This window comes from Artemia franciscana, chromosome 17 (genome assembly GCF_032884065.1).
Source record: "Artemia franciscana chromosome 17, ASM3288406v1, whole genome shotgun sequence".
In the NCBI taxonomy this organism is placed as follows: Eukaryota; Metazoa; Arthropoda; class Branchiopoda; order Anostraca; family Artemiidae; genus Artemia; species Artemia franciscana.
In genome coordinates, this window is record NC_088879.1 from 32932944 (window position 1) to 32956827 (window position 23884).

The 23884-nt window shown below is 33.4% G+C and overlaps 1 protein-coding gene across 16 annotated transcripts in view; it reads right to left on the bottom strand.

The window, feature by feature from the left end:
- The window catches only part of LOC136038156 (cubilin-like), a 321162-nt gene that overhangs the window by 131895 nt on the left and 165383 nt on the right, over nt 1–23884 (bottom strand). For all 16 annotated transcript variants that reach the window (XR_010620136.1, XR_010620138.1, XR_010620137.1 and 13 more), the window contains 5 exons: nt 18851–19121; nt 12708–12932; nt 10658–10845; nt 2311–2506; nt 1245–1448 (listed from right to left, as the gene is read on the bottom strand). Coding sequence is in view for 13 of the 16 variants with exons in the window: in XM_065721206.1 (XP_065577278.1) it covers nt 1245–1448; nt 2311–2506; nt 10658–10845; nt 12708–12932; nt 18851–19121 (1084 nt within the window). In the remaining 3 variants the exon portion in view is untranslated. The remainder of the gene's footprint in view (nt 1–1244; nt 1449–2310; nt 2507–10657; nt 10846–12707; nt 12933–18850; nt 19122–23884) is intronic.

Here is a 23884-nt window from a genome sequence, read left to right on the forward strand (position 1 = left end):
TTCCCTTTTTACACTAATTTATATCTTCTTCTCCTTCTCTCATTGACTCATTGGCAGAATTTTGACACTCATTTATTTCTTCTCCTTTTTTCCCTTTTTTCACCAATTTATATCTTCTTCTTCTTCTCTTATTGACTCGCAGGCAGAATCTTAATACCAATTTATTTCTTCTCCTTTTTTCCCTTTTTAGACTAATTTATATCTTCTTCTCCTTCTTTCATTGACTCATAGGCAGAATTTTGACACTCATTTATTTCTTCTCCTTTTTTCCCTTTTTACACCAAATTATATCTTCTTCTTCTTCTCTCACTGACTCGCAGGCAGAATTTTGATGACCAATTATTTCATCTTTTTATCTAGATAAATTTTTTCACTATATTTTTGATAAACTCGTTGTTTTTCGTAACAAATTTGTGTATATATTATTGAAAGCTAAACAAAACAAACTTTCACCCACGTCACGGCATTCTTTTATCATCTAGATCTATTTATAAAATGTTTATACATCAGCTTGAAAATCAGGGTAGAAAGAAAGCAGAACAAGAAAAAAGTGGAAATAACCATAAACAACCCTTAGAAAAACATAAGAAAGTGAAAATTCTTCTTAATAGAATAAGATTCCATAAAGGGGAAGAAGTTTTCTTTGCTGAATCAACAGCAAAAATGCACCTGAACCAAAGAAAGATGCCAAAAACCAATTTGATATGCACAAAATAGTCGAGTAGCAAAACGCCAAAGCTATTTGTAATAGGAAACAATACTATTCCATATGTTGTTGTTTTTTTAGTTTTTTTTTCATTGGTAAGATTCCTGGATAAAATTTTGATGACAGTTACAGTCAAAACTATATTTTACAAACATGTGAAAATATTTACTTGTTCTTATACATGAAATGGTAAGGGAATGGTAAGAGAAAAGAATAAGAAATAAATACAGTTCATATCTCCAGAATGAGCTCGGTTCCACTATTAAAACTTCTAGGTCCATAGCTTTCCTTATTTTGATTTATCCTCTTAAAAGATTGAAACACTGTGATAGTATACTGTCAGAGTGCGACAGTAAACTCTGTTACTGTCTATCACAACATACTATCACAGTAAATACTGTGATAGTATACTGTCAGATGATATACAAAGAAAGTTTACTTTCTTTGTATATCATCTTATGAAATACTGTCAAAGTACGGCCTTTACAATTTTTTACATACATTTCTTGAGTGACATAAAGCTGATATCTTTACTTACATTCTCTAACCTCTAGTCGATCGAAGAGACATCTGGGACCTGATTCAACATCAACAGTATCCAAACGTAACTGAATTCTCATATGTGGCGGGGATGTCAAGGTCCAGTAGCAGTATAAATTTCCTTGGTATCCTTCAGGGAATCCAGGAGTGGATATTGAAGTGGTGTTAGATTCAGCGATGAAGATATCAGCACCACATCGCTCTAAAAGAAAGATTAATAAATATTATAGTATTTTGATATTACTTTGACTTGCCTCTGGGTAGGGGGGAATTCAAATTATTCAGACACATACAAATTATTTTCATCATCAAAGTACTAAGGAAATTAACATAAAAATATTTTTGGCTTCTGCACCTATCTTGGGTCTACCTGAAAATTCCTTTAGTTGTTCCAAGATCATGAAACTTTTGGGATGGTATCACATTTTCATCAGTATTGCCAGGTTGAACCGTAAAAACAAATAAGTACAGCCGAGTATCTAAATCTGATAACACCTTCCGTTCACACAAATTTAAAAATGAGCAATCTGTTAATTTGAAAAATAACTACGCATTTGAAAGAAATCTACATCATATCAAGCTATTTGGTATCACATATAACAGCCCATATTTAGCTGATTTTTTTTTTAATTTTATATCTCAACATTAAATTTCATTTTTACTTCTATTTGCTTGTTTAAAAAGATTTCAGGATATACCTTCATGAATTTCTAATAAATGTACGTCATAAGGACATAGCAATAATGTTTCACAATGTTAAAAGGGCTACCAAGTCAATAACGTTTGGTTTAATCAGTACAGACACATTTTCATGGCCTGTCGTGATTTATTAAAGATTTTCTTTGAAGGTAGTGGACGTAAATATGTAGCATGGCAAAAGTCACTTATTTCTTGTTTCTGGAATTTTTCGGTAGGGTAGGGCTCGCTAGGCCGTAGGATGAACTCTAATCTGTATACCTGATAAGAAAGAACGAGAAAATAACTGACTGATAATTTTGCACCGAAATAATTTCAAATTGGAAACAAGTACACATTTGTTGATCAAATTAATTGTCACAACTAACCTCTTGGCATTCTAAGAGCAGCTTGGTTTGCTGGCCATGCCTCCCAGTTGAGGAAGAATTCAGAGCCTTCGTGAAGAGGCTGCGACAGAAACTTGACAAAAATAACATTTGAAGAGGCTATGATAGGGCGCCGAGGTGGAATATACCCACACAGAGTTTGCAACACTGTTGCCGAATCATCGTAACCGTCATAAATCTAAAATAAGATACAACATGCTTAAATTTGCGTGGAAATTATTGAAAACAAATATAAAGGATTTTTGCTAACTTATGTTATTGTACTATACAAAAAACAAAATAAATTTTCTGAAAAACTGAGCTATAAAAAAAATCCAGCATAATATCAAGTATACAAACTTTGTAGATAAGAGGTTGGAGTTCTTGTATGAATCCACACTTACTAGAATGGAAAAAATGGATGTTTGAACAATACCAGATACTTCAGCAACAATATACTACTAGCAATGAAAATAATAATAAAGATATTTTCTTAAAGTAAAATATACAGCAAATCTCCTTTGTTCAGATAATAGCAAATAAAATATAAAATAATTTAAATAATATAACAAATTTTGACATATATCTAAAATAACGTAATTTAAAATGATTTATCATATAAAATCATTTACAGATGAGAAATTTTTTAATTGTGTTCTAAGAATACCGCCTTGTACTTACTATTTTTTTCTAGTCTGCCGATCAGAGAAATTTGAAAAGGAAATTGCTAGAAATTTTCTACAGAAAGTAAGGACAGGAACTTCAGGCCAGATAGATGAATATATTATTACATTTTGGAAAGCTGTGTATAGACTTTTCCTGGAGAACCTTTGCTAGTGATTGGGCCAGGTCCTACAATGTTGAGCTGGACGTTGAGTTTTATAGCCTATGTTGGAGAAAAAATGAAGCGATGGAACCAAGCGTTCGTTCTATCAAACAAAGTTTTCAATTTCGACTAGAGAGCTCTATTATAGCAGGCAAGTAAACAACTAGTTTCAAATCGAAGTTGGAGTGAACTGAAACAAAAAAAAGTGAAGATATGTGACAGTTAGTTGGTCCAATCGCCAAGGAGACTGGAAATATCCCTTTGCTTCTATCTAAGGGGTGATACTAGAAAAATAGAATGGGAATACCCCTTCACTCCTTTCTAAAAGGTGATATTAGCATAAATATGTTCTCAAAAACAGCTCCATATATTTTTAGAAAATTGGCATCCTGGGATTGTTTTGCCTTATAAAAACGATGTAACTAGGTCACAAGATTGAGAAAATTCTTGAAGAGCTAAAATTTCGGAAAAAATGAATCACGTAAGTGACTTCATATTCATATGCACATATCAAGAGTATACATACGTCATTTATGTCTCAGGAGCAGCTGTATCGTTTTTAGTGTCTATGACAGAGGCAAAATTAGACACGAAACATAGCTAAGCATAAAATACCAAGTGTGATGAATCTACTTACAAAACGCATTTTTGGTATTAAAAAAATGTATGAAGTAATGATAAACAAAAATTATGAACAGAGAAATATGCAGATGGAATACTTTAAAAACGACAACTATAATGAGTCAAGAACCGAATTGAAGAGCAAAGAAATATGCAGTTAAAAGATAGCGGGAGCAAGAATTACAAAGAATCAGAAAATAAATTAAAGAAAAAAATATACAGTTACAAGACATGCGACAACGAGGATTAGAACAAATAAGCAACTAAAATGAAGAACAAAGAAACATGTGGTAAGAAGACATGCGACATCGAGGACAAAGAAATATGCAGTTAAAATATAAACGGCACCGAGAATTACAAGCAGTACCAAGAATCAGCATGTGTCAAAATGAAACTGAAGAATAAAGAATTGTGCGGCTAGTAGACACGTGAAAGCGAGTATCAGAACGTGTCAAAAATGAACATGAATAGCAAAGAATTATGTTAGAAGACAAGCAACAGCGATAATCAGAACGAGTAAAAATTGAAAGTGAAGAAGAAAAGAATTACATTAGAAGAACAACACCGCCACAATCTTTGACGTCAAGAAACTGCGGGGAAAAACCCAGTACAAACCTATAAGGACGCAGTAAACTACGCAAGTGCTGATTCCGAGTCATTCGGACCCTTCAACCTCCTTGTTTGCGTAAGTAATGATCGAGCCATCAATAGTCGTAGTATTTTCAGCTTCAAAATAGCTTGATAAATGTGTCACTACAAAAATTTAGCGGCACATCCATTACAAACCCCTGAAGGTGATTTTGAAACATCTTTATATGGCTCAATGCACATTTAGACCCCGATGAAGCTATTGGAGAACGGTTTGCACATTCTTTAAACTAAGGGATCTCTCGTAACATAATGGATCTCATGGAAGAAATATTGAGACACAAAAACCTGCTAAATGTTAGCCATCACGAAAATATGAGAAGTGGAGGATGATCTAAGCCAACCTGCTGATTCACTAAGACAACAACTAAGACAACTCACTAAGATTAGTAAGAAAGTGACAGTGAGAATTAATACATAAAAGCCTGCCACGTACCCATGCCGGTGACTGGTGACGAAGCCACTGGCTTCTCAGTACTATACATATATATACACACAAACAGCTTATCTGGAAGTGTGATAGGATAGATATTGGCTTAAAACATAAAATTGCGAAGGAAGGAGAAATGATAACAATAGCAACCAGTGAAAAAAAAATATGCAATCTTTCGGTCAGAACCTCGCTTGACCGTCCTCAGTGCAGAATGAAACCAATAAAAACATAAAAAAAACCAAACCTTAAAACAAAACATAAACCAAGATAAGATGACCCTTTCTGAGTAGCAATGAAAGGGCAACTGAATAAAAAACACAAGTCTAAATGGTATTTCACAATTTCATCTTACGTGAGGCACTCTTAAAGGCTAATCGCTTTCAAGGTAGATTATTATCAGATAATCTGTTTGATTAAAAAACATAATTTTCTAGATGTATGTGAAAACGATTCGAATTAATAGTTTCACCATAAAGGGGACTTAGAAAAATTTCTTCAGTTTCTATATTGAGGACTGTGTTTAGGTGAATGTCCTTCTTCATTTCAACTGCCTCCCTAAAAACCTGAATGATATATTTAACAGGGGCACAAATGGAGGTATTATCAAACAAAAAGAACTGATTTAGGTTATCATGTACATGTTGAGCCAAGGCGGAATCAAAAGTCTCTGGCCTTTGGTGTGGCTACTTGGCCTTGTCGATTGAGGGCCTGAGTTCCGATAATCCCTCCCGTAATTGCTGTTGGGTTCAACTAACATGAAAACAACTACAAGAACAGGTAATTCTATTAACAGCACAACCCACAGTGGGGCTGGTTTATCTTTGCCACTGTTAAAAAACTCTTAATCGTATTTGAATTTCAAAAGATGACATTAAATTTATGTTTCTTTAAGATTCTTTTCAGTTTGTCACTCAATTTTGGAATAGAGAGAGAGGGAGAAAGGATTATTTAAAATAGCAATCGTAGCTCAAATGGCTAATTTGATGTTGAAATACAAAACATATTATAATGCACTATTATATATTGACGTAAAAAAGGGACAAAAGAGTTCTGGCAGCGGTTTGCAATATCTATTGCTGGGTTTTGTGGAGTAGACAAGTTCTTTTCTCCCTTTTTTCGCCTTTTATCTACAATGGCTTCAAGTAATTTTATGGGATACCCATTGCAAAATAACATATTCTTAAGATAGTTATATTCTGAGACTATGCGAAGCTCCGAGCATATTCTTAATACGCGGTCAACCGATGAAATAACTACTCCTCTTTTTATGCAGGGAGAGTGATTGCAGGAAACATGCAAATACCTATCGTTATGCGTCGGCTTTCTATAAATAGAAACTTCAAGGCTAAGAGACTTATTGAAAATCAAGACGTCTAGAAGAGGGAGTTTGTGGTCATCTTCTAGTTCTGAGGTGAACTGAACGTTAGAGTCCAAAGTGTTTAGATGAGTCAAGAAGGAGTTAGTTGACTCCTCTCCATGATCCCACACAGAAATAACACCATACACAAACCGACACCATAACGGGTGTTTCAGAGGAAAAGATTTCAACGCAGAGGTTTCAATGAATTCCATATAAAAAGTGGCCAAAAACGGTGAAAGGCTCGTACCCGACGGTAGTGGGTGAAAAATTGGTTATTACATAGGAAATATGAGGGAAAACTGTTGCAAAGACGGAAAAGAGGCATAATCGTTTCTATATCCAGTGTTTTGTAGTCCGTTTGGTTAATATTATCTTATAATTTCCTTTGAAGAACAAGCTCATATTTTTAGTATCACAGTATGTATGCATAGAAATGGCATCAAAACTTGCCAAAATTGAATCTCTTTTTATTTTTGGGTCCTTTAATTTTTCGACAAGGTGAACTGAATTTTTAATGTATGAAGTTTGCGCTTGCATAAGGGGGCAAAAAGTGTTGACAACAATTTTCACAATCTAGCAGTTGGAGAGCTGTAAGAAGCCACAATTGTGCGTAGAGGAACTCCATCTTTGCGGATTTTTGGGAGACCGTAAAATTTAGGAGCGGAGCAACCTATAGGATAAAATGATTGAAACATTTTTGGAATAATAAGTCTTTCAGTTTGCAAAATTTCTAGCTTCTTTCGTACTGCACGGGCGAACTAATCGGTGGAGTCTGAATCTATAGGCTTACAATTATGAGTATCGGATAAAATATCCTTAACTGTTTTATTATAGAAATTTTTATCAAGGATAATAATTTTATTTCCTTTTTCAACCCTGGTGATAATGATGTGTAGGTCTTTTCTTAATTTTTGTAAAATTTGTGTTTTCTGATATTTTTTTAACTTGAGGAATATGGAGTGAAATCGAGAATATTCTTAACCACCTCTCCTTGAAGTAAATCTGGATTTCCCACAACACTTTGTGAACCAAATATACCTGTCTCCACACCTGAGACTATTTCTGAGAAAATTACTTATGTTTGGCGTGGGCAAAATTTAGGTCCACTAGACAAAATATGAGTTTCTTCCCATGTAAAAATGTATGTTCCGGAGTAAAAACTGAAAATAGGTTCTCAATGGCCGGACCAGGACAGAATCTAAGAAGAAACATCTGAAATTTGAATTTTTACGTACTCTAATTTTCCAAACTTTTCTGATAAGCGAGCCTAAGCCATACGTAGGGTCTGTAGAAAATGTCAAGTTTTGAAATTGAAATACTAAGAGAAAAATGTCATATTTTTGTCGGTTAAAATGCGGATTAACGAATGAAAGTTAACCGTGTCACTAAATTGCCTTTCAGATTATGTGCCTGGATTTAGGTGGAAACAAATTGTTTGCAGTGGCCCTTGAGAGATATTTCAGCGGGAAGACCATTTCACTCGGTAATTAATCGTCAATTAAATATTTTATCACTTTTCCAAAATACGTGTCCCTTGGGTAACATGCGGACTTACGACATCATGAGCCACTTTCAGAGCCACTGAGTAAGACTGTGATAAATTATTCAAACCCCACAAAACTATGCTCAGGTGTAAATCATTATCGAGATTCCCATAGAAGGAGGAAAAGTATATGCAATTGCTTCAGTCAAAATATCAAAGAATAAATGAATAGATATAGTGATTTCAAACTAAGTTTAGTTAAATCAACAGAGACATAGGTTTATAAACTATGGATTCTAAAAACAGAACACTGATCATGTATGTTTAGTGATGGTGTTGACCTCTCTTGATTAGCACCACCTGTATCCCAAAATATTTCAGGCCAGATTATAAAAAAATTGATTTATTAACAAAATTTCCTATTTATTAAATATGATTTTTCTTGCTTTAGCCTCTGCAAAACCATTAATGATCTAACCCAAATGATTGCTTATTCGTGTTCTATGCTCATTAACGCTAAATTGTCGAGTCGCTCTTGGTCCATAGTCAATTTGAGGTACGTTAACATTAAGTTCAGCTTACTAAACGACCGCTCACTACTCGCCACCGACACTGCAATCTCTGATAATAGTTGATAGACAACTCTTACGTTTGCGAAGACATCTTCATCTCCGTATTGCAAAATTAATTCTAATAACATTAAAATTAATTAAATTCGTTCTCTTTTTTTTCAAGGAATGGTGATGAAGATTACGGCGAAAATAGAAATTATTCAGTCAAATTGCTTATACCTTCTCCTTACTGCACCCTCTAATTTATTTTCACAAAATAAAACTTCAAAAACTTACATTGATTATAATTATAATTGTTATAGTAGTGATTTAAAATTTTGATCCCCTAAAATTTTCTCTCCCCCCCCCCCCAGATAATGCCGACTTTGCCCCTCTCCCTAAAGCACTTCTGTGTGTTTCGACTATTAATTTGAACTTCGCTTGAAATAACCAAAATCGGGTTACGTGGAACTATGGATAAGTGCACTTCGTAGTTAATCTGTAATTGGACGAGATGGACCAAAAATAAACACCGAAACATTCTTAATATGAGGTATGCCAAATTACAACATTGTTACGATTTAAATATTTGTATTCCTACCTTATCTTCTGATAAAATTTAGGATAAAATTATTGTAATCTGATTTGACACATCATGCATGAATCAGGCTATTGCTGTTGCTCATAAACAATAATTGTTTATTTTTATAATAAGCCTATGCAAAGTGAATATCCGCCTGTGGATAATCAAGGACAGACTGTACAAGAAGCAAAATATAAACCAATGTGAATATATTAGCCACAAAAATCTTTGTTATATATCCAAGGCTAGTTAAAGATAATTTTTGTCCTTTTTAAAGCTTTTGACTAAAATCAAGTCTTTAGCACCCAGTCCAGTGCTCTTTTGAACCGAAATCAGGGGTGCAGTTTGATAATTTTAAGCCTAAACGACATCCAAGTCAGGATAACAGGTGAGCTATTTTCATTAACATCAAGAAGTCCAATACACTGGAATCCCGTTTTAACAATTTTTAATTAGATCCCAAAGGATGGGGCCAGTTGTGGCAATTGAAGGGAGGACGGGTATGTGCCCCCCCCCCTATGTCCCTCCCCTAAATTTTGTAAAACACCTCATTTTGGTATTTGCATTGGATATTGCTTCTTTTTGGAATTTTCATTGAAAAAATTGAATATATCGCGTTATATAAACAATACACATGCCTTATGCCATAACATATAATATATTTGCTACTATTTTCTTCAATTTACATTCCTGATTTATGTTTTTCTACCAAAACGGTTTTAAAAGTAATGATCCCATCGGCACCATCGGATGTAATGTCGTGTTTTTAATATTACTGTGTTGGGTTTCTTGAGTACCCAAAGTGGCAATCGGTGTACCTGATTCTAGATACTTTTTGTAGGAAATTGTAAGAAACATCGATTGACTCAACTGAGTTAAAAGAAGCTTGAAATAAATGTGATCATATAAATATATATAAATACATTATATATATATATATATATATATATATATATATATATATATATATATATATATATATATATATATATATATATATATATATATATATATATATATATATATATATATATATATATTTATATATATATATATATTTTTAATATATAAATATAGTGGTCACTGATCTTGCATGGACTATAAGACTTTTTAGAAATGAATGCGCCACGGTGCGGCATAACTTCCTCTAATACTGGAAAGCAGAATAAATATTATTGTGATACTTTTAAACTGGTTGGCTATCTATTTTAATTGCTATTAATGTTGCCCTCTTTGGGCAAAATCATAGTTTGATTCCATAAATGGCCTAAAACGCCACCTTCCTGTGGCCAAATCTTAATGGCTAAAAACACCAGAACTCTTAATTTTAGTTTAAATGAACCTTCTCCATTTTTTTTCCGCTGTGGTATAAAAACACGCATCCGGGGTCTCTCTTCTGTAAAACTCTACGTTTTTGTAGATAGGAGATTGAAACTCGACAATACGGTTCCCTGAGAGGTCAAATATGAAATTGTGACTTTCATCACGGTCGCTTGCCATTTTGAGAGTGTTTCTCTCCTTTTTTAAAAATTGGAAAATTTTCTCAGGCTCGTACCTTTTTGATGAGTAACTCTAAACTTAGCAGAATAAAAACTCAATCCTTTTGATGCGTTATTTTAAATCTAAACTCTCTTTTTAGAGTTTAGGCTACTTTTAGTCCGAGTCAACCCTTACTAGTAGTTTTTTTCGTTTTTTTTTCTTACCGTTTGCAGTGAATTTGGTGTCATCAGTGTATTTCAGAGTTGAGTCCTGAAATACAGTGCCACATTTCCTTTAAAATACAAAAATAACAATAAAATAAATGAAGATTTATAATCCCCTTGCGAAATGCAGGGAAAAAAATACCGTGAGTGAGCATTGACAAGCGTCCAAAACTGCAGCTTTTTCAATTCTCATTTTACGCACAAAGAGAGCAATCATCAAATTTTCGTCAGCGACAATTCTCCATGTAAATTCTCCATGTTGGGTGTACCGGACAGGATAAAGAGGAGATGCTAGTTCTCCACTATTGGCAAACAACTCGTTACCATGTACTAAAAATAGGAGGAAAATTATCAGTTCACAACTTAAAGGATAAAGAGGAGATGCTAGTTCTCCGCATTGGCAAACAACTCATTACCATGTACTAAAAATAGGAGGAAAATTATCAGTTCAAAACTTAAAGGATAAAGAGGAGATGCTAGTTCTCCACTATTGGCAAACAACTCATTACCATGTACTAAAAATAGGAGGAAAATTATCAGTTCAAAACTTAAAGGATAAAGAGGAGATGCTGGTTCTTCAATATTTGCAAAAAAACTCTTTACTATGTAATAAAAATAGGAGGACAACTTTCAGTTCCAAACTTCACTTGGGATAATATCAAAATGATCCGACAAGATTAGTTAAAGTTAAAGCTGATAAATATTGTTTTTGACAATTTTTTTCCGGGGGTAAGGTCCCAAAATTTTGTTCAATATTTAAGAAAATATATATATCAAGCCTTTCTAATTCTAGATATATTTGGTCTAAAGATATTCGATCATGACTTATTAACTAGGTAATGACTATGAATATACTTTCTAAACTCACTAGTTGATAAATCAGGGAAGTAATTTTCCTAAGTAATTAACTGAAAGTAATGTTTCTATACAGTTTGGAAAACAACTTTTAAGTTAATCAGAAATTTACAGTAGCCTTAAAAGTAAAACCAAAGAAGAAAATCCTGAACACAAAGGCGGGTCTATGGCTAGTAGGTAAAAAAGAACAATAATCATACATTTATTTCGTCTGCTACAAACATAGGCGTCAAACAGCGTATCAAACAAGAACTGAAAATAAAAATTTTAATTTCTTACTGAAAGTAAGAAGTAACATTAAAACTTAGACGGACATAAATTATTCCGTATATGAGGGAGGCTGCCCCCTCCTCAGCCTCCTGCTCTTCACGCTAAAGGTTATTAATACCTTTTAAAAAAGCTTCTTATTCTAATTAAACAGCCCTTGTGTATCAGGAGCCGTTCTTCAAGAATTTGGACAAAGATCAAAATTTTGCGTAAAAGCGAGGTATTGAAGGGGGTAACCCACTTCATATATGGAATAATTCCTGTTTGTTGTCAGTTTTATTGTCGCTTGTTACTTTCAGCCGAAAAAAAACTTTTTATTTAATTTTTGATCGTTTTTCGAATAATGCCGGGAAATACGGCTCAATGTCATTGGAAAATGCCCTCCCTTCACTAAAGATTCGTCTATGAAAAGTTACCCCCACGTAAAATGTTCATTTTATGGTACATGTACGATAATTTATAATCGTATATTTTAATTGTTTTCACATTTTTTACTTTAATAAATAAAATTAGTAAGACATTAAGAAATAAAATATCAGAATATGTAAATTAAACTGACAATCCACGGTCACTTTTTTTTTCAGTAAAGTGCATATTATGTTCTGGTCTTGACAAGCCAGGAGATATATCAGCCCTATTTATGTTAATTTTTACTCGTTTTGAGTTTGACTCGACTATTTATTGTAGTTTCTGTTCGTTTTGAGTTTCATTTATTTATTGATAGTTTGGTAATTTTACGCTTGGAAGATTATTTTACTCTATTTTGGCTTATTTTTGGCTTAATGGAGCCCTTTACTTTTCTTTGAAAAGCTTGTTTTGTGGAAAAAGTATTTTAAATTAATAACGGCAAATAACAGTTAAATGTAAATGTTACGTAGTTATGTCTATAAATAAACCGTAGTTTGCATTTATTATATTCCAAGCAGTTGTTTCATATTTGATCTGGACTCAATTATACTTGCCATATGTGCAGAATCAATGGCCAATTTGTGTATTCTATGGTTGTATTTCTTTACAGCATAAAATATACTGTGTTTGTTGTCATTTAAAGTTAATTGATCTGTACTTGCCTAGACTGTAGTCAGCCACAAAGCCAGCAGCTGTTCCCTCTTCGTCACTTCGGAACTTAATCCAGAGTCGATTTTTCGCAGTTATATTAGTAGGAATGGTTGAGCCACAAAAATGGCCGATAAGAGGTCCAATGGCGTTGTTTTCTCGAATTTCAAGGTAGTCATTGTTGTAGAACTCTGACGTTTCAATACTGAGTTGCCGGAAGGAGAGAAGAACACGGTTACCTTAAAAAAAAAGTACAGTTTCATCTCAGGGTCTTATTGACAGTATTTACATAAGAGAGACTAAAAGCAGACTTTAATCATGTGAAGGGAGACAGAAAAGGGTTATGTTTACTTATTCCTTTCAAATTTTTTTCGGTAATTAAAGAGTAACCAGGGTAACTAGCCACAAAAAGTCAAATAATAAAGCTATCCCCATCCGTCGTGGTAGTAAACCTAGGGTTTATCCTTCTTTTTAAGAAGAAGTGGTACAAGACACAACCAGATGTTGATTTATAATGCCAAATTAAATTTTTACTTTTTTAAAAGAAGAAGTAGTGCGAGAAAAATATTTTTTTATATATATTTATACTAAGACTTGACCTCCCTAATTGAAAGTCCGCATTGGATTCATAAAATCGTATTTTACCGGTTTTTGTACAATTTCGTTGCAAAGCAACGAAAAAAAAGAAAATCTAAAATCAATTAACAAAGCAAATCCATATAATTCTTACAGTGATTCGAAGTATACTATAAACAATATTTTAAACATATAATGCATTAAAAGTAATCTGTCAGACGTTATTGACCTGAGGGAAATTAAATGACTTCAGAGAACATGGGGAAACACACAACAAATGCAGGAGATCAAACAGTTCGTGGTAACGAACTGTAGTAAGGAGCGACCCGGCTCAATAGTAATCAAAACTCTAAAAAATGGAATTTTGATACCAATACCTACATCAAAAGAATCGCATTACAATGCTGATTTTAAATATATAAGTTTCATCAAATTTAGTCTTACCCATCAAAATTTACGAGCCTGAGAAAATTTGCCTTATTTTAGAAAATAGGGGGAAACACCCCCTAAAAGTCATAGAATCTTAACAAAAATTACACTATCAGATTTAGCGTATCAGAGAACCCTATTGTAGAAGTTTCAAGCTCCTATCTACAAAAATGTGGAATTTTGTATTTTTCGCCAGAAGGCAGATCACGGATGCGTGTTTATTTGTTTGTTTTTTGTTTCTTTTCCCAGGGGTGATCGTATCGACCCAGGAGTCCTAGAATGTTGCGAGAGGGCTCATTCTAACGGAAATGAAGAGTTTTAGTGCCCTTTTTAAGTGACCAAAAAAATTGGAGGGCACCTAGGCCCCCTCCTACGCTAATTATTTTCCCAAAGTCAACGGATCAAAATTCTGAGATAGCCATTCTATTCAGCGTAGTCGAAAAACCTTTAACTATGTCTTTGGGGACGACTTACTCCCCCACAGTCCCCTTGGGAGGGGCTACAAGTTAAAAACTTTGACCAGTGCCTACATATAGTAATGGTTATTGGGAAGTGTACAGTTTTTTGGTTGGGGGAGGGGTTGAGAAGAGGGGGATATGTTGGGGGAACTTTTCATCGAGGAATTCGTCATGGGAGAAGAAAATTTCCATGAAGGGAGCGCAGGATTTTCTAGCATTTTCTAGCAAAAAAAACAATGAAAAAATAAATATGAAAAAGTTTTTTCAGCTGGAAGTAAGGAGCAGCATTAAAACTTAAAGCGAACAGAAATTATTACACATATGAGGGGCTCACCTCCTCCTAATACCTCGCTCTTTACGCTTAAGTACTTTTAGTAATTTCAACTATTTATTCTACGGCTTTTGTAATTCAGGGGTTATTCTTAATGAACTGGGACAAAATTTTAGCTTTAGTGTAAAGAACGAGGTACTGACGAGGGGGTGAACCGCCTCATATATGTAATAAAAACATAAGAATACAAAGGTTCGTTACGTAAGCTAATTTATAAGTTATGCATATCTTTTACTAATAAAAGCATTCGTAAAAAATTTAAAGTTCTAGTTGCCTTTTTAAGTAACCAAAAAATCGGAGGGCGACTAGGCTTCCTCCCCCGCTCCTTTTTGTTCAAAATCATTCGATCAGAACTATGAGAAAGCAATTTAGCCAAAAAAAATAAATATGCAAATTTCGTTTTCATTATTCCTCTGCGGAGAGCCAAAATCAAAACATGCATTGATTCAAAAACGTTCAGAAATTAAATAAAAAAAACAAGTTTTTTTGACTGAAAGTAAGGAGCGACATTAAAACTTTAACGAAACGGAAACGCTAAAACGAAACATTAAAACTTAAAACGAACAGAAATTACTTCGTATATGAAAGGGGCTGCTTCCTCATCAACGCCCCGCTCTTTACGCTAAAGTTTTTTACTGTTTTAAAAAGAAGACTTGAGAGAAAGAGTCAAACTTTAGCGTAAAGAGTGGGGCGTTGATGAGGAAGCAGCCTCTTTCATATACGAAGTAATTTCTGTTCGTTTTAAGTTTTAATGTCGCTCCTTACTTTCAGTTAAAAAAAAACTTGTTTTTTTATTTAATCTTAACAAAAAACAACAATGAAGCACAGCATGTCCAAGAGCCATGAAACAAATCTACATGTTCCCCATCTATTCGCCTGAGATAGAAAGCAACAGATATTTGTTTTTCTTTTTTGTTTCCTAGAGTGCTCACACTGAGCAATTTTTTTTAGAGAAACTACAAAGGCTGGTAATTTTTTTTAGAGTATTAGCCTACTCTTACGTTTAAAAAAAAAGAAGAAGAAAAGCACATACAAGAGAAAATGTAGATGAATTCTCGTTAAATATAGTCGAAACTTTTATTGTAAAGAACAGTCAGAATTTGGGAAATGGTAGGTGTTTCAGTATATAACTTTGTCCGAAATGTCAGGAATAAAATCTTTTTATTGTTACTTGAATATATTAAAGAATGAAATAAATACAAAATTAATTTTCTATTCTCTCTTGCTTCTCGCAATAAATAATACAAAAGCTGGAGCCATATTCAGTTGCCCTCAGCAACTGAAGCATGGACGACTGTCGACACCAAGTTGGGCTGAGACAGCCTGTGTCTCATTTCAAGTACAAGTAAATAATGAAGCACTTATAAAGAACTTCAACACAATAATTTTTCTACGGAAAAGTGGCTTGAATTGAAGAACTATAAGAATTATAAATTAAGGTCAGCATAGGCAGAGGGAAGGGGTTATTTATCTGACAATTTTTAGGTAATATACTTAGGTGTAAATAAACGGCAAATACTTTCAAATAACAGCTTAAAGTACAAAAAAACTTGAAACTACAGCATATTAGTAAAAATGAACATTTCTGCTCAGGAAATACCGCACAACCGGATTACCAAAGTTTTAATTCACTTAATAGTCTAGCAGTGGAACAGCATTCACTTTATAATCCGCAGGTTAATCCGACAGGCCGAATTAACAGAAGTTAATTCGGCAAATCGACTGTAAAAGTCTGAGCAGAATTATCGATTATGAATTACAAGATAGCTCTAAAATCTTCCAATAAGAAAATGTTGACAAAATTCTTTGTACTTTTTTTTATCAGGTTTCACTGAAGATGCGCTTTTAATTCTGGTAATTGTCGTTCTTTTCATTTAAAAACTTTTTTGGGAGGGTGTAAAGAGGGAGGCTTTGAATAGATTGGGATGGAGGAGGAGCTTGCGTAGCTGTGTAGTCCTTAGGGAGCTTGGTGCTAAGATGAGTTTTTAGTAGTAGTAGTAGTAGTATTGTGCCTTCTCTGAAAGAAACTAGGAGAAGGTTATTTTGGGAACGCCTGTACTGACAGGACACTCTACATGACGATGCTATGTCGATAAAACTTTTTTTCAATGCTTATACACGTAAAGCACTGACCCATACACCACGGCAAGACACTCTGGTAATGGACAGGGGATTTGGTAGCATATTTGCCAGATGTTTACTTTCTGATTCCTCTGTACAGTTGTTGCTGTGTATTTTGGGATTCTTCTATAGTGATTGTGTTGGAATATGCATAGCTCACTTGCAAGAGAATATTAGCCGCGAGGTTTGCAAGAGAATATTAGCCATACAATTCTATTGGCAGATAACACAGCTATGCCAGTTAAAGCTGGGAATTCATCGACATTGATCGAAAACTTGAATATAAGTGCTACCTCAGTTAATCGATGGCTTGTTTTAAATAATCTAGTACCAAGTCTTATAAAAACTAAATTAAAGGTTTTTGGTCGTTCAAAACGTGCCACACGAGAGATTTCTTATCAGGAGCTTCAGGATGGTCCAATCATATCGTTATTTAGGAGTTTTCTTGATCCCCCTTTGTCGTTTCATAATCATATTGAGCAATTAAGATTAAAACTTGATCAAAATATTGGGTCGATGTATCGTGTAAAGACTATTTTTCCATTTTCGATATTAAAATAATTTACCACCCTCTGTTTGCTTCTTATTTGAATTATTACTTAAAGGTTTGTCTTAATACCTTTTGGAAACATACAAAACCCTTACAGGTACTACAAAATAGGGCAATAAGAATACTTGAAATTTTTTACATAGACCTTCAAAACTTGAAAATGTATCAGAAACTCAAACGTTATTCTTTTTCTTAAACTTGTTGGATTTAAAACTTTTAAAAGTATTAAATACTTCCATATGGCATTTTCAAATCCAAAATTCTAATAATTATTTTTATGATAAATCTCTGTTAATTTTAGTTCCTCGTTTGGATTGTTGGCGGTCTGGGATATACTGAATTCCTTTTGCAAGTGCCGAAGGATCACGGTTATCGGTCAGGTACCAAATACCCTTTATTGCAAACAGCTTTAAGCTGAATAACAAAATTCTGTTTGGTCCATCCCAAAAATCTCCGCTAAATCCATCACCATTAATGATGGAATATTAAATTATTTGATCATCTTCTTTGTGTGTTTTGTTTTTGTGTTCCTGAGTTTGGGATGACCTCTCAGGCCCCTTCTGCCCCATATTTAGTTATTTACTTATCCTCGTTACTTCTCTTTTGTGTTTTTTTCTATTTTGTTTGTTTTTTGCCTTGTTAACTTTTTGAATTATTAGTGTGATGAGATGTTGATGTTTTTTAGGAGCTGTATTGTTTTTTTGCTATTTTTTTTTAAAGTTGAATAAAGAAAACAGCTCAGTTCCGTTCATTGTACATTTTATTTTACATTGCCACTTTGTAAAAAAAAGATAAAGATTTCATAGTGGTCAAAATTCAATTTCTCTTTTTTAGGTGGATTTTATTGACTATATCTCTCTCGCTTTTAACTATTCAAAGGTTTTGCCAAAATATTTTTTTAAGATTTAGTAATGGTCGATACTCTACTTCATTTACTAATACCCATAAATATCCCCTTTGAGTTAGAAACTGAAGTTGATTAATTTGATGCTTTTCTTCTGATTTCTAAAGCAATATATACAGATAATGCTTTAAACATAAAGGTTTAACTTTGCCAGTCGTAATTCGCCCCAATTATAGTAATTAACAATATATTCTTTTAAAAAAGTGAAGATCAGGGGAAGGGGACGGAATTCTTATACTGGTTAATCAAGGGATTTTGAGCAATAGGTTATCAATGTCAATCTGGACAGCAAGAGTTTGATTTGTCAGGGTCAATCCTAATTCCCAAGATAAAAATTAGAGGGGTATGGAGGTTAATAAATAGTTTTCTAGCTCAAATGTCAAAATGTGATTTTCCATTATTTTTCAAAAATTTTTCAGATGAAAGAAAAAAAACTGGAGTTTTCCAGTCAAATTTTTAACCTTAAGACCAACAGTTAAGGAACTATACGACATACTGATCGTTCAATCATCACTATGATCTTTAATAACTAATGAAGCTTCATGACTACTTGGTGACACTTATGACTGAGACTAACGAAAAAATCAGAGTTAAAAAAAAAGAAAAAAGAATTACTTCTTTTATTCTTCTTTTTTTACTTCTTTTTCGATTACTAGTATACCATCATAGCTTGGCCACGATTGGTCAGTTCAGCCACATTTTTCTTTTTTTTCCTTTTTTTTTACTTTTCATACTTCACTAATTTTGTATACAGCAGATATTTGAATTCCCTTGAAAAAGTAGCTCACCTGGAGACGCAGATAATGTCCATACGCATTCAGCCACTGGTGGATAAGAGTCAGGGTAGTTCGGAGATGCAAAAACACCGTGTTCTGATGTCAAATTTCCTCCACAAGCTCCAGCAATGACAGAATAGGTTGCACGGAATCCAGCACCAACACCACGTTGATTGACAAGGTGAATAAACAGGGCCTGTCCTCGACTGACGATTGATGGTGGTATTTTTGTCATACAGTAAGTTCCAACTAATGGAGAGTCCATTGAATCTCCTTCACGTACCTACGAGTAAATACTTAAGAGGTGAGTAGAGCTAATGTTATAAAATATAACATTTTAAAAACGAAGAGGTCCAAACACTAAGCACGTTTTATCCAAGGGAAGGCAGCTTTTTTGGCAAACATTTCAAAGTTAAAAATCATGCACACTAGCAGTGGATTTGACCTTAGCTTTGCAATACGGGACCCAGAGATCGAATCACGCTGCAGGAATGCACTGCAGGGCCGACGCAGGGACCATAGTAGTGAAGAAGCGTCGTTAATTCTTAAATAATAAAGAAGAAAATGAATTTGGCTAAATAATCAAACAGTTTACGAAGCGTGATTAAATGAATTGAAATCTTTAAAAAAATTTTTAACAAATTCAAACTCTCAAATTCTATCTAAATGGGAGTCTATATTATGCTAAAAATATTCTTAAGAATGAATTTATAAAAAGATGGGAGGTATTTCTAAAGGAGGGCCAAGCTGGTCCAAACAGAAGATAAGATAAACTGTAAAGTAATGTACCTATTACCGGAAAACTACCTTTTCAGTGGCCCTTACTTCAGTGGCCTGATTCAGTGCCCTACTCTCTTGCTGGTGCTTACCGTATCATCAGTTATTGATAAATTGACATCAGATACAGCCATCTCTTTTAGGTCGTAAGTGCTTTTCGATAGGTGCTTCTAAAAGCATCATTTTAGGGCAATTAGAAATTAGTTTGCAATACAGTTTATAAGGAAATTACTGATTTTCAATGAAATTGTTAATTTGACAACCTCAAGTGCATAAACTTTACAATGGTACACATGGCTTAAATGTCAATAGACACTAAGTCTAACTATCTTTACTGAAAGTCAAAATGTCTTTTAGATCTTTGTAACCAGTATATTAGACTATGAAAAACATATAATAATAATAAATCCTATAAAATTTCTAGACTGGAGGGAAGACTTTGTTTTAAAAAATCTACCTGACAAAAATGTTCAAAACCCAGATCCAAGAAATTTATTTTGGGTTTTGAAAACGCCACTCCCTTGAATACAACCTTATAAGGATTGCAATTAGCCAATCAAAGTTTTAAAGTCCCTAGCTACTAAAATAACAACTTTTCAGCTATGAATAAAAATTTATTAAAAAACTTCATAAAAATATTGTTAGAAACCATGAAAAACCCTGACGGCCTGATCCCAGATAACTTTTTCGTGCTACAAAAAATTATTTACATTTCCATCAAAGATGATTAAACAGGAATTAAGAATTACACTGAAGATAATAATAAACTAACAATTTTATTTTATACACAAGTGTTTATATTTTTCTGAAAAATTAGTAGATTTGCGACAATAGCTTTGGAAAAAACTAAAATGTTCTGACCTTCATTTGTACACAGGAATCGTAGTATTTATAATACAATTTCAAGTAAATTTATGAACCTTACCAGGTTTTACTTTATTCTCTAGATTAATTTATAATTACAAAGAAAACACAGTAAAATGACGAATAGGCTAATGTTTTTTAATATATTTTCTGCATATTTGAATGCTGTTTTTTGCTTGAGTATTTTGATATTTGCGCGTTTTTACAAACATATTAAAGAGGTATATGGAGAGGAATTTTATTAGACACAAAGACTACCGTGGAAGCTCCTTCAGTGTTGGTAGGGGGAATGGGTATGTTGTAGACGAAAATGCAAAAGATACTGGGAGTTTTATACGGGAATGGCCGGGAGGTAGTTGTGCTTGCCCTCTTTTCTTCGAGAGGTTGGGGATGGGCTGGACCATTTCTTGAATAGATTTCAAATATTGGTAAATTGAGGAAGAATTTATTCTGGAGGAAAGGAGGGGGTTAGCGCTGCTCCCTTGTATTTTAGGGTATAATTTGAGACACATAATTATTGCGTTGGAACGGTGTGGAAGCACAGAGGGCATGATTAAATATTGGGATTGTTACTATTTTTTTCCCGCATGTTTTTCTCTTTAGGGACACTAGCTTTTATAAGCATTTATGTATGTATTTTTACTGAATTAGTGCTATAGCTGTTTTTCTAGGCTTGTCGTGAGAACAGATGTTGGTAGCAAAATCACGATTAATTTAAAGTCCATAGTACTTCTAATTTCATAGGAAGTCGTAATTCTTGAAAGGATTGCGACTAGGACACAATTCTCCTTAAAGAGAATACAAGTCTCTTATGGAGGATATTTCCAAAAGGAAGATAAGAAAGAATTGCGGTCTACATATTATAAATATGCGAAGTACCTCTTACGGCTTCCACCATTGACAAGTAATGGTATTGTGACAAGTCAGTATGGGATTATCGACCCTAATGAAGCGATCATAGCCCAGATCGCCGGATATAACTCTAATGTTGTTACTCATCCTTGGGCAATTATTTTGAGGCAATAGGTTTTGTTTTTTATAGTTAGATATCCATTTGTTCTTTATTTTTCTTGTGTTGTGCATTCTTTTGTCGTGTGTTTTTTGCTTGTTTATCTTATGCTCTATCTGTTTCTTTTGATGGGAAATAAATATATACATACATAGATACATACAAGTAACTAACCAAATGAGTTTAAAGTCTCTAACTGTTAAACGCAACGCCTATAAACTATTCTGATGAAACAAAAAGTGCTATCCTTTCATACAGTTTCTTTAGTATTTCAAGGTGTAATTTCATTATCAAAAAGTTAGTGGTAACAAACTGTAGCAAGGAGCGACCCGGCTCAATAGTAACCGAAACTCTAAAAAACGGAATTTTAATACCATTAGTTACATCAAAAGAATTGCATTTTAATGCTGATTTTAAATATACAAGTTTCATCACGTTTAGTCATACCCATCAAAAGTTATGAGCCTAAGAAAATTTCCCTGAAAAAATGAACTAACATCATTTTTAAACAATCCTAATAAGAGGATTTAATGCCAGAATTACCTCTCACTCAGTTGGACTATCTGTCTTGGTTTTTCTACAATTAGCCATGACTTGATGCCCACAACTATTCCCTTTTAATTTATAAGCTATTCTGACGAAATAAAAAGTGTTATACTTTCATACAGCTTCTTTAGTATTTCAAGGTGAAATTTCATTATCAGCAAAAGATACAGAATAATACCTGACGAACTTTTTTATCTTTATACGCTCAAAACCCTTACTGATCCCCTGTCCAGGTTTAACTCAGCATTTAAGATAAAATTTTAGAACAGGTTCTCTCTCTCTCTCTAAGAGATTATGACACCATTTACTAATTTCTGTTTTTAATTGAAAGACAAACAACAATGGGAACGAAAATGAACTGTTGAGGTAACAAAGAAATGTTGAGGTATCAGGCATGGCTTCTAATCGAAGACCAACAGATGGATATTCTATTAAAAAAGTAAATTATTGGATTTAATAATTTCGGTGCTTTATGGGAGAAAGGTAGCCTGCAAATATATTTTGAATATATTTTGTTTACATTCAAATATGTTTTGAAGTTTTGAATGTAATATATTTTGTTATGTACTTATCCGTGGAATGCTTCAAAATTGGATCTTTTGAGTTATAAATGATCAAATTCAAGAATAAATTAAAATTGTATTGTTCTCCTTCTTTCTGTAAGTGGTATGAAAATCCACCTAATAGTTTGGCAAGATAATTATCTAAGTGCTGCTGAAAGGAGGTTTAAGTACTAAAAAAGATAGAGGGAGGTACCATCCGGTCACCTCCTCATATTCCTATGAATCCTATTAACCCTCCCCGCTCCAAATAAAAAATAGACAAAAACAATGAACACCATATATAAAAACTGGACAGACCTTAGAGAGGGGAGGGGGGAGGAAGGGGTAGAGCTTTCTATGGACGGACAAACAGGATTTTATATATCCATAATTTCCCCCACAGATTGCTTTTTAATAAATCTCAGATTCTAAGAGTTGCCTTTCCTCCTCCCCTTCCGTTTTGAATAGCTATATAAATGAATAGCTAAATCTTAAAACGAGGAAGCTGGAATTAAACATTCAGATCAACCTTAAAATAAAAAATCACTACAAATAAGTGTCTGGCTACTGCCCCTCTCCCCTAACTATTATTCCTATACTAATGTAAAGGCTAAATTGGTTGGCGGATCTAATTTCAATCCTTGGGTTCTGCGTCTGAAGGAAGACTTCTTTTTTTCTTTTTATTAGAAAACGTATAAAATATTGAATTAAAATTTAATACTAAATAAACTTATATTATATTAATTGAAATTTTAATATTATATTTTAAATTATTTAAAACTTATTAATTTATTAAATTGTATTTTAATTTTAAACTTAAATTTTTATATTAAATAAAAGAGAACTTTCTTTATTCCTTGTTAGGGATGTAGGGGTCCAAAAAAGTGAACTCAAAACCAGCTAAATTGTTAGTTTTTAATAAATAATATAAAGATTTGTATCATGGAGCCCAAGCAAACTTTGTCCAGGACATTGTCAAGCTCAAAAACTTTTCAGGCGGGAAGAGAGAGAAAATATATTCGATTACACACCATTTTACAAAAACTTGTGTTCGGTCTTTAAAGGAGAAGGATATAGTTTCTTAATTTTCGAATTTTTCCATTACTTTAAAAGAACCTTTAGAGCACAGAAAATTCTCGAACACTGTTTTTATCATGAAGTCCAGTAGCCTTTTAAAACCACAGTAAAGGTAATATACAATAGCGAAAAGTCCTATGCTCTTCATTGAAAATTTCTGACACAAATCTAAAACCACATAAAATTCACGACCCCGCCTTCGCGGACCCAAAATGAAAAATGTTTCCAATG